At 34.7% G+C, this 13389-nt stretch overlaps 1 protein-coding gene across 1 annotated transcript, besides 6 other annotated features; it reads left to right on the forward strand.

Annotated features, from left to right (window-relative positions):
- The first annotated feature begins 1952 nt into the window (after nucleotides 1-1952).
- Nucleotides 1953-3067: a mobile genetic element.
- A 2650-nt stretch (nucleotides 3068-5717) lies between these two features.
- Nucleotides 5718-5903: a mobile genetic element.
- A 1318-nt stretch (nucleotides 5904-7221) lies between these two features.
- On the forward strand, nucleotides 7222-10396 carry CG43968 (uncharacterized protein; the record flags this gene model as incomplete). Its single annotated transcript, NM_001275309.1, has 2 exons — nucleotides 7222-7324; nucleotides 7397-10396. The coding sequence occupies exons 1-2, from the start codon at nucleotides 7244-7246 to the stop codon at nucleotides 10394-10396; spliced, it is 3081 nt and encodes a 1026-aa protein (NP_001262238.1). The 5' UTR covers nucleotides 7222-7243.
- A 313-nt stretch (nucleotides 10397-10709) lies between these two features.
- Nucleotides 10710-11033: a mobile genetic element.
- A 24-nt stretch (nucleotides 11034-11057) lies between these two features.
- Nucleotides 11058-13389: part of a mobile genetic element that runs on past the window's edge.
- Nucleotides 11148-12398: a mobile genetic element.
- Nucleotides 13232-13389: part of a mobile genetic element that runs on past the window's edge.

A 13389-nucleotide genomic window follows, 5' to 3' on the forward strand; every position in this document is an offset into this window, starting at 1 on the left:
CGGCAGAAACCGCAATGAGTTTATGTAAAATTGAAAGTGAACAATATTTTATCGCTTTAACAATCCTACGTAATAAAATCATGGGAGCAGCACACAATGCTCTAACCAACCATGGTACCGTTTTAAACTTTCAAGCAATTCTTTCAAGATTGGATTTTATTTATTGCGATAAAAGACCAATCCATATACTAGAATCAGAATTAAGCATCCTTAGACGTCCTTAGGGACGTATGACCATTACAGAATTTCACAACGAAGTAAACAAGAAAATGACTTTACTCATAAATAAAACTAAAATGACTTATGGGAAGGACAGCGTTATAACCAAGGAAACAAATAAAACAATTAGAAGCAATGCTCTTAGAATTTTTATTTCTAGATTAAACGGTTCAATTTCAGAATCGCCAAATGCTTTGGCAAAGTGTCAGGAACCAGAGTCTAACAACTTTAGAGCTCAATTTGCAAATAGGTATAATGGATTTAGGAATGAAAATAAAAATCAAGGAAACAACCTTAGATTTGCCTCTAGACAGAATAATATTACACCAAATAGAATAAATAATAATTGGCCACAAAACGAGAACTAGGGAACGAATAACAATTGAAATTTTAATAATAATTCCAAAGTTCAACCACCACCAGAAGTAGACAACTCCATAATAGTTCAAAATCGTGCTTATAAAAATTATAATCGTCTTAGGAATAATAACAGCCAGTGGAATTTTAACAACAACCGACACAATTTTAATAATAATATCCAAATAAATAATTATAACCCAGCGCAAAAACCCAACACAAACGCACGTCAGGTAAATCAGTCCGACGCACACCCCCCGATAAAACGGGAATCAACGGGAACAGTCAACCAGCCAACTCAAAAAACAATGAGAGTAAATAATATCAACAAGGGCCATTTTTTAGATCAGCACCCTACAGAGAAATGCCTCATATAACAAGGGTAGACAGAAAAAGTAAAAGACAACTTAAAATATTAATAGATACAGGAGCCACCGCGTGCTATATAAAAAAGGGTATTTACGACAATAAAAGAGCATTATCAATACACAAAAGAGTATCTACAGTTCATGGATATTCAATCATAAAATATTATTATTTGATAAATATATTTGGGGAACACCATTTATTTTATGAAATTGAGGGTTTAGAATCTGATCTATTAGTTGGATTCAATCTGTTAAGAAAGATTGGAGCTAAATTAGATATCGAGAAAGGAATCATGGAGTATAAGGGAAATAAAGAGAAACTCGAATATTTTGAGGAGGAAACAAGCGATTTATGTTTAATTGAGGAAAAAAATATTCTTCCATTGAAAGAATATTTTATCAAAAAATACTTTGATGAGCAAAAGGTATTTGAAACCGAAACGGTTATTGCTGAAGGCAGTTTATATAGTTCGGGATCTGAAAATCCTGAGCACGCCGACGTTGAATTATCCGTCATTAATAAAACCAATAGTTCGGGATCTGAAAATCCTGAGCACGCCAGCGTAGATTTATCCGCTAATAAACAATATATCAGTTTGGGATTGAAAAATCCTGAACAAGCCGACGATGTTAATTCCGTCATTTTTAAATCAAATAGTTTAGGATCCAAAAATCCTGAGCACGCCGTCGTTGAGTTATCCGACAAAGAAATAATTCATAACCTAAATATAACTTCAAATCAAATAAAAGATCTTGCAAATAAAGTTATGAATAAAATTGAAAAGGAGCATTCTAAAATAAATATGCAAATTCCTTTTCGTACCGATATTCGAGGAGAAATAAATACTGACAATGACAGGGCAATTTATAGCAAACAATATCCTTATGCTATGTCGGTCTCAGATTTCGTTAATAATGAAATCGATAGAATGCTAAAAGAACAAATTATAAGACCAAATAGAACCCCTTACAATTCACCAGTCTTAGTAGTGTCCAAAAAAGGACATCGACTAGTTATTGACTATAAAAAATTAAACGAAAGCACAATACCTGACAGATACCCGATGCAAGATCCGTCTGTAATATTATCTAACTCAGGGAAGTCAAAATATTTCTCAACAATTGATCTGGAATCAGGATTCCACCAAATTTTAATGAAAAATTCAGATATTGAAAAAACCGCTTTCTCTATAAATAACGGAAAATTCGAATTCTTACGAATGCTATTTGGGTTAACAAACGCCCCTAGAATATTTCAAAGAGCAATGGATGACATATTGAGAGAACAAGTCGGAAAAACTTGTCATGTTTATGTGGATGATATAATAATCTTTTCTAATACAATTGAACAACATTACACTGATTTAATTCAAATAATTAATATTTTACAAAAAGCACATATGATAATTTCTCTAGAAAAATCTAAATTCTTTAAATTAGAAACAGCATTTCTTGGTTATATTGTTTCTCACAATGTAATTAAAACAGATCCTGAGAAAATTTCCACAATTATGAAGTATCCGATTCCACAAAACATTAGAGAGCTTCGAAGTTTTCTAGGCCTCACCGGCTACTACCGTAAATTTGTCCGGAATTATGCAAAAATTTGCCAAACCTCTAACCAAATGCTTAGGAGGAGATAATTGAAAAATTTCTAAAAGAATGTCTACAAAAATTACAATACAGTTAGATGACCCAGCTGTTAAAGTTTTTATCGAACTTAAAGATAATTTAATAGCTCAAGTGGAGTTAGTTCAACCTGATTATAACAAAAAATTCACTTTAACGACAGACGCATCAGATATAGCTATCGGAGCAGTTTTATCACAGGATAATAAACCAATTACTTTCATATCCAAAACATTAAATAAAACCGAACAACTTTATGCCACAAATAAAAAAGAATTGTTGGCAATAGTTTGGGCTCTTAAAAATCACAGGAATTAATTATATGTTGTAATTGGTATAGAAATACAAACAGACCACCAATCTTTATCATTCACAATCTCAGATAAAAACCCGAACGTGGAAATGAAAAGATGGTACTCTTTCATAGAAAGTTTCACCCCGAAAATAATATATAAACCCGGAACATCTAATGTCGTAGCCGACGCATTATCTCGAATAAAAATAAATAATATCACTAACAGCGATATAGAACAATCAAGCTCAGATCAAAATACTCAGCATTCTGCCGAAAGTAGTTTTGAAAATGTAATACAAGAGACCCGAAAACCGTTAAATCAGTTTCAACAACAACTGTTATTAACAAAGGGGAGGTATACAATACATGAGTCATTGAACGTTTTTGATAAGACACGACATATAATTGAATATGACACGCCAGAAAACTTAATAGAAATACTAAGGGAGTATCTAAAACCAAACATAACGGTAGGAATTCATTGCACTTTAGAAGATCTTTATCATATTCAATTACCATTAACAAATAATTTTACCAACAAATTTCTTTATACTAAAATATTTCTACAATACGTGGAAAATAATGAAGATAAAGCTATTATAATAGAAGAGACACATAGTCGAGCTCATAGACGTTTAGATGAAAATTACAAACAAATCAATAGATTATATTATTGGCCAAATTTATTTATCAAATTAAAAGAATACATAAAAAATTGTACAATTTGCAACGAAAATAAATACAACAGGCATCCTATTAAAATTCCTATTGGGGAAGCCCCTATTCCAACTAAAGAAGGAGAAAATTCACACATCGACATTTATTACGCGCAAAGTCTTATTTTCTTAACTTGTATTGACGCGTATTCAAAATTCCTGGTTGTAAAAGAAATACAAAACAAACTAATCATCGAGAATAAAGTAATGGAACTCTGTCGAATTTAAATCCTTTGCACAAAAATGTGGTTTAACTCTACATTTCGCAGACCCCAGACACAGTACCTCGAACGGACAAGTAGAACATTACCAATTATGTCCTTACCTATGAATCATATACCGACTTATTCCACGTAACTAACTTAAGTTTTTATAAAGAAATAATCAATCTAGAATCAGGATATGTTAGAAAAGATACAAATATTCGGACAAAATGGGAAATTACTTACGAAATACAGATACTGAAATTAATTCTGTCACAATTGATACCAACTAGATCAAAAAGGGGAATAAATGAGTTAGGCACTGTTTGGAAATGGTTAGCTGGAACTCCGGATCACGATGATTTCATTAAAATACAGAATAAAATAAATGATTTAATTGAAAACAATAACCAACAATTTATTATTAATTCCAAATTGTTTAAGGAGATAAAATCACTTTCCGATCACTTTAAAAACATTTTTATTGATCAAGAATTGCCGTTACGAAAACATCGTTTACGTTTATTAACATTCGACTTACAAAACCTAATTGATACTATCACACTAGCCAAAATTGATTTATTCAACACACAAATTTTAAATAATGAAGACATTAAAGAAATATTAGATCACGAACAACAACCTGTAATTATTGCAGACTTAATGGACATCTCCATATTCAAAATTGTATTGCAAAAAGATCTCTTAATTATTTATATAAAATACCCCGTTATAACAAACAGATGGGAAATTTACTATGTCAGATCCATTTCACATAATGATGGAAAATTACTAATAAGTAATCAGGTCGCAAAATGCGAAAATACCTTTTATGAAATATCTAATTTTAAGAACGAACTTTTTAACAACTATTGTATTATAAGTAAAGATAAGACTTGTTTTACCCGTTTACTAAATGGAGAAAAATCAATTTGCACTAAAATTCTAGAAAAAAAATAAGAATATAGATATCATTCAAGAAGGTGCCATTCTAATAAGTGGAAATAATATTGTGAACGATTCGCATTTAAACTGGTCATATTTAATAACATTTAAGAGCACAACTACAATAAATAATATTTCATACACCAACTCAGAAAACAAAATACTTGAGTACATTACTACCAACCATTTTAAAAACCTGGAAATATCAGCATATATAAAATCCAACAATTCAGAACTTTCTCTTGACAACATTAATATTTTAAACCCATTTATTGAAATTTACAATTGGAAAATTTCAATTTCACTTATATTACTAATTTTAATCATTTTGTACTTCATTACTATGTTAATATTAAAATTCAGAAATTATATATTTGTAACCAAACAAAAACGGCCAGAACTAGAAAAACCAAATAATGAAGTAGAATTTTTAACAGAATTGAATGAGCGTTTAAACGAAATTAATAATGAAGCGGGACGCGTCATTTTAGAAGGGGAGAGTTATTCAACCCATAAACATAGCACCCTTCCACAGTTTATAAACAAATTTCAATTCTCAATCTCGTCGGCATTTCCTTTGTCTTTGTTTTTGTCATTGCCTTTGCCAGCGCTTAGCTACCCGCTAAAGTAAATAACCCAAACTTAACGTAAACACAGCTTCCGCTTGGAGACAAAACCACGGCCAACTTATTACGCTTCAATCAAAAACTGCATCGATCAGCATAATTGAATTTCACAATGCAGTGGAATAATTTCATAAAGCTTTTATCAAAAGTTCAGAAAGTGTCAAAGAAAAGCTTCTGGCCGAGGTTGATTGGATTAGGATTCAGAATTTGAAGATCAGTCTGATTCGGGAGGATTAAAAGAACGGTTTATAAATGTATAAATAGATAACAATAAGTGTCTTGTAATAAAGTGATAAGTTGAAAATATTAAAAAATAAATAATTATTTTTTTAAATAATTTATACCGCAAAAAGTTAATTTGCACACATACAGTTGTCTGCTATCACTTTATGCGTTGAAAAGAGCTGTTCGCTGTAGCGCTCTCCGCTCTCTCGCTCTCTAACAAAAATTCGAGAGAGCCTGGAGCCACCTCTAGAGCCACGGCGAAAAAATCGTGTACCAAAAAATCGTATGGCGTTACGCATCTTGTTATTCTAGTGTCTTTGAACGGATGCTGTATTACTGCAGATCCATGAAATAGCACCTTATGGACTGTAGCTGGCTAATAGTACCATGGATACTCATTGATCAACTCCTTTGCTGTATTGAGGGCATATGTATTAAATTTATTTATATTAATTTTATACCCCGATGCAATATTTTGTAGTATTGTGGCACAACGATATATCAAATTTTAATTTATTCCGGTAATTTTTGAAGGCAATTATGGATTAGAAAAAAATTTTCTTACCACATTTCCGTCGTTGGAAGAACCTTCACCACCATCTCTAGGCTTATCTACTATGATTCCCATTTTTCGCGAAATTCTTTCTGTATTATTTGCTTTCTTTTCATTACTTTTATTTTATGGTCAGAACCTCTCACCTGCCACATTTTTATTTCTGACTTATAGGAAAGATGTAAAAAACACTCGAAAAATCGAATTTTGCATGAAGTGGAGATAAACCAAATTCAATATATTCAGTTTTTACGTCTTTACTCATACATTTTCCCAAGTATTATTTCTGTGCTTGCTCCACATAAGTAAAATTTCATTTCATTTGTTTGGGCAAACTTAACCTAAAATAACATATATATATATATATATATACATATATATCTAGTAGATTCAATAGTACAAGCACATTCTCAAGTTTCCGCAGCTGAACTCCACACTTATTATTATCTTAAAACTATGCTTAATTTAATATATAAGAAGGCTAGCTCCTTGGGGGGCTTTGAGGAACATAACTAAAAGTTTAAGTAAACATATTTTCATATTTCCACAAAAAAGACAATATAAAGACCATTTGAAGATATTAATTTTACTTAACTTAGTTAACTGATTAGTTAATTAATAACTTTGTATACAAAGTAAATACCTTCTACTTTAAATTATTTAAATCAAAGCTCCGCACTGAACCTATAATGCCTTTAAAGTTTGCCTTTGGAATGCAGAAATTACGATGCGTGCAATTTCGCTGCACAAATGAACACGTGTGCATAACATTAATTCTATTTTTAGAAAGAAGCAAAAACTGGTTTTGGCTGGAAATATTTTGACTATTTGGAGACAATTTGGTTACTTTATGCGTAAATATATTTAGATGGTTTTTTTTTTATTTTTGGCCTCTGACGGAACCACTGTGCAGTGGCAGTGGACTCGCAAGTACCTCCTACGAAAACTGAGGCCGTCTTAAGTGAGACCATCTTTTTAGGTCCACCTTATAAGCTTATAGAACAATTAACAATAACAGAGATAAAAAAGATTATTTCGTTTTAGATAGGGGAGCGCCAGCAAAAATATCAGAGCCCTATTTTGTTATTGCTATGGTGTATCACAAATATGTGTAGTAACATTATCTCTACAGTAGCATTTATGTGCCTATTGCCTAATTTCGCACTTTTTCAAGAAAACTTGACAAGGGTATGAAAAGTTTGAGTAGTTTTAGGTCAAATTTCAAATAAGTAGAATAATTTACGAATTAATATATTTTAGATAAAATGCCTTGACGAATTTACTAATACAACATCAGGCACGGCATATTGGAAGTATAAAGGCATTCCTTACGCAATATCTGAAGATCTGCTGTGCCTTAAGTCTAACCATCAAATTTTAATGCGGGTGTGCGATACAAACTATGGGCATTGGATACCGGATTTGATAGAGTGCAAAATAAAAAAAAACAAAAATCTGCACTGCCCTGATGACCTTTTTGAAATTCAAAACGTTGGTAACATTCCAATTTGTCTAAAAATTTCAACTGAACCTAAAGCATTTAATGAACAATTTTGCTACGGCTCAAATATAATTGCAATGGACTTACAAAATTTTGAACTATCCAAAGTATCTCAGTTCTTGAAAAAAATGAATATAAGTGATTTTTGGCTGCCAATACGTCGAAATGACGAGCTAATGCCTTATGAAGTACGTTTGCCAGGAAAATCTTGGAGAAAAGAAATAAATAGGAGCTTAATACATTTACAAAATAATCCCAACGAGCACTGTCTGAAGCATACCATAAATAATCAAACTCCAGCTGACTTTAAAAGCCAAATAGTATCTGTTGACTGCAACGCTTTCTTGAATGCAGTTTGCATTTTTAAGTCGGAACTGATATCTAATGCTGGATGCCCGAGCGGCTTCGGAGCTTTAGTCTATCAACCGGCAGTATGTTATGGTATTGACTGGAATAATACTACTTATGAACCCCTTGATCTAAAAGAGTACTTAAAAAAACGAAATTGGCTAAGACGGATATTAGCAAAGTATGTATTAAAGAAAAATCGACACGAATTTTTCAAAATTGATTTCTTTATTCACCACTCGACAAAAATGGAATATGTTATCAAAATGAGTCTATCGGAAGATTTCCAAATTGTTAGCAAAGGCTTGAAATGGATTCCAACTTTAAGCAAACAAATTGTGAAGTCAAGTAGTGCTGTTGAAATGGTATTGGAAATAGATCACAGATCTAAAGGGGTTAGATTGGTGATTTATAATCGAAAGTATTTGTGGAAAAATAACAACTCTTATGTTGGTGTTAAATGTTTTGCACTTTTAAAATATGGCACTTTAAAAAATGTCAGGTTAGACCTTATTTGGGAGAATCAAGAACAATCGTATTCAATACTTAAAGTCAATATAGTTTCAAGCTATCGCACCGAATATTGGTGTGAAGGTCACAGCATTTTCGAGTTTCAACTGGTTTCCACCCGGTTATTTGTAGATGTTAACAGGAGCATAGCGCCTGTATTTGTTTTACGCTGGAACGTTTCATGTATAAATGCAAATTTTGCGTATAACTTGTGTGACGAAGTAACCGATAAAAATTTAAGAAAGCTAATAGAAAGTGTATATGGAAACAACAATCTGGGTAATCTTCTCATATACGACGTTCGAATAATGAATATAGAATGGATCAAAAATATGTGCGTTGTGTTTTGGATTCATATTACTGCGACTCTGAAATCAACAGCTTCAACTTATCACAAGGAAATTGCCTTCGTGGACAATACGCCGCGAATTCCAAAAGACTTTGTTGCCTTTATGAAAGTTAAAATTACACTAAGCAATTTTTTTTTAAATTTCATCAAGAATTCTACTTATCTCCTACGTAGTACAGATTATTGCTTTTCAGAGCTTTCATTCTCAAACGATGGGATGCACCTTTGGTGGACTACAACGCGCATTGGTGAAATCGCTATGACAAAGAAATTGTGTATTCAAAAAGATGGCATGCCCTATACGCGATTATGTTTAGGTGATTTTGTTCATGGCGCATATTGGAAAAAATTAACACAACCAGTCGTATGTGAAAGTCCCAAGAATAATACCAAAGTATTGCATGATTTGCAAGTTGCCAAAATGTTTAAGTCCCCACCCGAAAAAGTTTTAAAATATTTAAAAGATATAATTGCAAATAGTAAAAATAGTATAGTCCCAGCTGACATATTCCTTATTTATAAAATTTTTCAATCAGTGCATGAAATCCATTCATCAAATTCTGAGTTTCAACAGACAACTAAAGACTTAACTAATTGGAAGAATGCCATCTATGAGATATTCGATATATACAATGTATTAATAGGCCTTGACTCTAAAGTTATAAAGATGTCTGCTGAGCTAAACGCAACAAATATGTTTTTGAAATCGTTTGAAATGTTATTTGACACTTTATCTTTAAATAATTTATCTTTTACTCAAATAGATAATGGTGAAGAACATTTAAATGATTTCAACAGCGAAACGATTGACTATGATGATATAGGAGTATCAGTATATGTTTCAAAATATATTTTATATTTTTCAATTATTCCAAGTATTGCCAATGTTTCTGGAATAGCATTGTTTGCAAACAATAATAAAAAAAATACACCTACAAAACTAAAGGGAGCATTTAAAAATGAACATTACCGTTTTCTTCAAGTAAATCATAACATAAATGATGTTGTTAATGAACCTGACTTAGAGCTTGCTGCATATTTACCAATAGAACTAATAGACACCTTGCAAGCTTCAACCAATAAGACAAATGACGTTATTGTTGTTATTAAGGTATACTCAAATGATGAACTTTTTCAACAATCTGTTAGGAATTTAACACTATTAAGCCGAGTAGTTTCTATATCATTACCTGGGTATAGTTCATTTCTTCCTGTACCTGTGCCACTTATCTTTCGCAAATCCAAGAACAAGAAGGTAAATCCGCCAGGTTCCTGTTTAGTCTGGAACTATGAGGGATGGATCGATGGTTATAGTATGTTAAGCTATTTCGAAAATAACGAAGGTATAGCGCTATGCCGTTTAAGGCGTTTGGCACCAACTGGATATTTCTTGGAGAAAAAAATTTCCATCGAAAACCATATAATAAATCACGATTTAAGAATGAGTAATACAAAGTTAAATGGAAATATTATTTATGTTATTTTACTTTCTTGTTGCATACTGATGTTTATAGGATTTTTGTTTTGCAAGTGCATATTTAGACGTTTGTAAATAATTGTATTACTTTGAACATTGAAATAAATTTGTCATTAGTAGTTGGAACTGAGCGTCTTTTAGATTATATCCAACGTTTATTTTATTGTAATCTATAAATAAAAGAGGAGGTAATCAAAGCAGCGCTGAATGAAATGAGCCAATGAAATGGCAAGGAATCTTCCTCTCTTTTGTGTGCAATATACATACATTGATCGCCGCTAAATGGTATACCAGATTTGCTATATGGTATGTAACATGTACCTTGATTACAGTCTGATCGTATGAACGATCTCAGAATGTTAAGAATACGTCTTCAGAGGTAATCAGTTAGGTAAACCCAAATTACAAAAGGCAAACAGAGGCGGAGCTTTCTCCAGTTTGGCGTTGAAGCGATGGCTTGTAGAAAAACGGGGTAGCAGACGTCGAAAGATTAACCAAAACAATAAAAGAAAGAATGCGTATAATCAATTCATCTGATGATGAAGAAGTAAAATTAGGCAAGATGTAGAAACATGACACTACTGGACAAACACCTGCTCAAATTTTCTTATTCGATCAGGAATCCAGTATTAGACACACAAAAAATTAAAGAAAAAAAAAGAGATAAAATAAATGAAGACAGGAATTTTATATTGACACCAAATACAGAAAATCATTTATTATTCATTAATCTTAAAGTCACTAGTAACCGTTCAGTTCCTTCTGAACTTAACTCAATATGTAGCTTAAAAGATAATTATATGGATACTTTTCCTGCAGTCTAGAAAAAGGTTCATGTCTAACAATACGCACCTGACAAATTGGACAAAGTGCGGTTCTCTAGAGCCTCCAATGTGTTGCCCCGCAGCGCTTTCAAAAAATAAAGCGAAAGAGTCGTGTATATCCGGAGACTGACAGGAAAAATCCAAATCAAGTTTCGGCAAACAAGGGGAAAACTCTTCGTCTACAGAACCTAGATATGGCGGCAACTCAAACCGATTTGGTTTACTTGCGCATCTCCCAGTCGACAAACAAGTAGGCAATGACATTGGCGATCTGTATCCAGCCCAGTACCAGTCATCAAGCTGCTATTGTTGCCGCTAAGCGGAATGCAGCCTCCGCTGGTACCACTAGCCCACTCAACAAGGAGCAGTCCAAACCACTTCCTATAGTAATGGAGAGAGTAGACGACGTATGACTGATGATGCAGAGCATCGAAAATATAGTGGACCTAGAAAAGGTTGAGGCTAGGGCGTCAATGGGCGGTGTCCTAAGGCTTTACGCGGCTGACGCTAATACATTTCGCATCATAGTGAACTGGCTCGAGAGCGAAGAGTATGAGTTTCACTGTTACCATCTAAAAGAAGACAGGCCTTACAGGGTATGCGTGAAAGTCCTGCACCACAGTACTCTACATTACCAGATCAAGGAAGAGCTGGAAAAGATCGGGCACAAGGTGCTTGACAAACATACACCGCTAAGGCGAAACGAACCAGTTACATCAAAAGCGTCGCCAGTCAACATGTTCTTCCTGAACATTGTTGTTGTTTGCTGCGCCAAACAATAAGGAGATCCTGGCAGTAAAGGCACTATGCCATATGAGAGTACTTATTGAGCCTATCCGCAAGCGTAACGCTATTGTTCAATGCCATCGTTGTCAGCAGTTTGGCCACACAGCCACACAGCACGGGGCTTAGCTGGAGGTAAAGAGATCCCCTCTTCTCGAGGCGGCATATCTTATGCAGATATGGGTCTGTTCACCACAAGCAACCACTGAGCCTGACGCACCTACAACAGAAGCAACAGCCGAATGATAGAAGTCCAGTCGTCAAAGGAGCCGCAGCCGGCTAAGGTCGTCTAGGGGTGCACTTCAGCGCTCGACGGATGCTAGCAGCAGCATTGAAGCCATCCTGCAGACGCTTAATGAAAATATTATTTCTTTGCGCTCGATTCAAAGCTCTCCAAGCGCGTCAAGCGCCATAATGATGCCGCTGCGCATCTTAGTGTGGAACTCCGATGGCGTGTCCACGAAGCTGCCCAAAGTGGAATTCTTTTTGCGGCGCTACGAGATCGATGTCCTGCTGCTCAGCGAGATTCATTATAAGGAGGCACAGGCACCAAAAACATTTGGATTTGAGTCCAACACTGCTAACGACCCAAGCGACGGTAACGCCAAAGGTGATGCAGCGATCCTGGTCAAATCCAGCCTAGTCCACTTCCCTCTTACACCAATAGCCACTGACAAGGTGACAACTCGCGTCTGCAGGCATCGAGACGGGCCATGGCCCAGTCAATTTTGGCGCGATATACTGCCCTCCGAGGTTCATATGGAATACGGATGAATTTAAATGCATTCTGGATCAGCAATGTTCCAAAGTCCTCGTCGCGGGCGACTGGAATGCATCTCACTGGCTATTGGGAGCGGGGAGATGCAATCGAAGAGGGCGAGCGCTAGCGAATCTGGCCCTAAGCTCAGATATGAGCTCCCTAGCAACCGGAGGTCCTACAAGATTCCCGTACGGCAGTAGATGCTCCCCAGGCTATATCGATTTTGCTGTCAGCAGGGGCATACTGGACATGCCTTTGTCGCCATATCGAGTTTGCTTGAGAGGAAAAGCCAGTCCAGCTTCAGTTTCCATGAGGATTTGGCTCTAACTGGCGTTATATGGACCTTCAACTCAGCGTCTCAGCGATCAAGTTGAGCTCCGAGGTAGCAGTGGGATGAGACGTAGTCAATGGTATTTCTGTCAAAGAGAAGACCTAGGCAGGTTTGAGGTCGCAAGGTAAATGTGACACATCCCGACTTAGTGCAATTGATGGCTATGTTCCATTTGGCAGTCCATCGCTCGATTGAATGCAGCCATTCCTGAACAGACTGCTCTCGTGCGGTTCTTTTAACAGCTCGCTTAAAAGTTTTGATTTTGTGTTTCCGTGCACAGTGGTCTGATTTTAGATAAACATGGAAACCGTAAATGTTGTCTGCTTTTATAAAAATTGGTGCCAGGTTATAAAACCTGGTCAGCCAAAAA

This window comes from Drosophila melanogaster, chromosome 3L (assembly GCF_000001215.4).
Source record: "Drosophila melanogaster chromosome 3L".
Lineage (NCBI taxonomy): Eukaryota > Metazoa > Arthropoda > Insecta > Diptera > Drosophilidae > Drosophila > Drosophila melanogaster.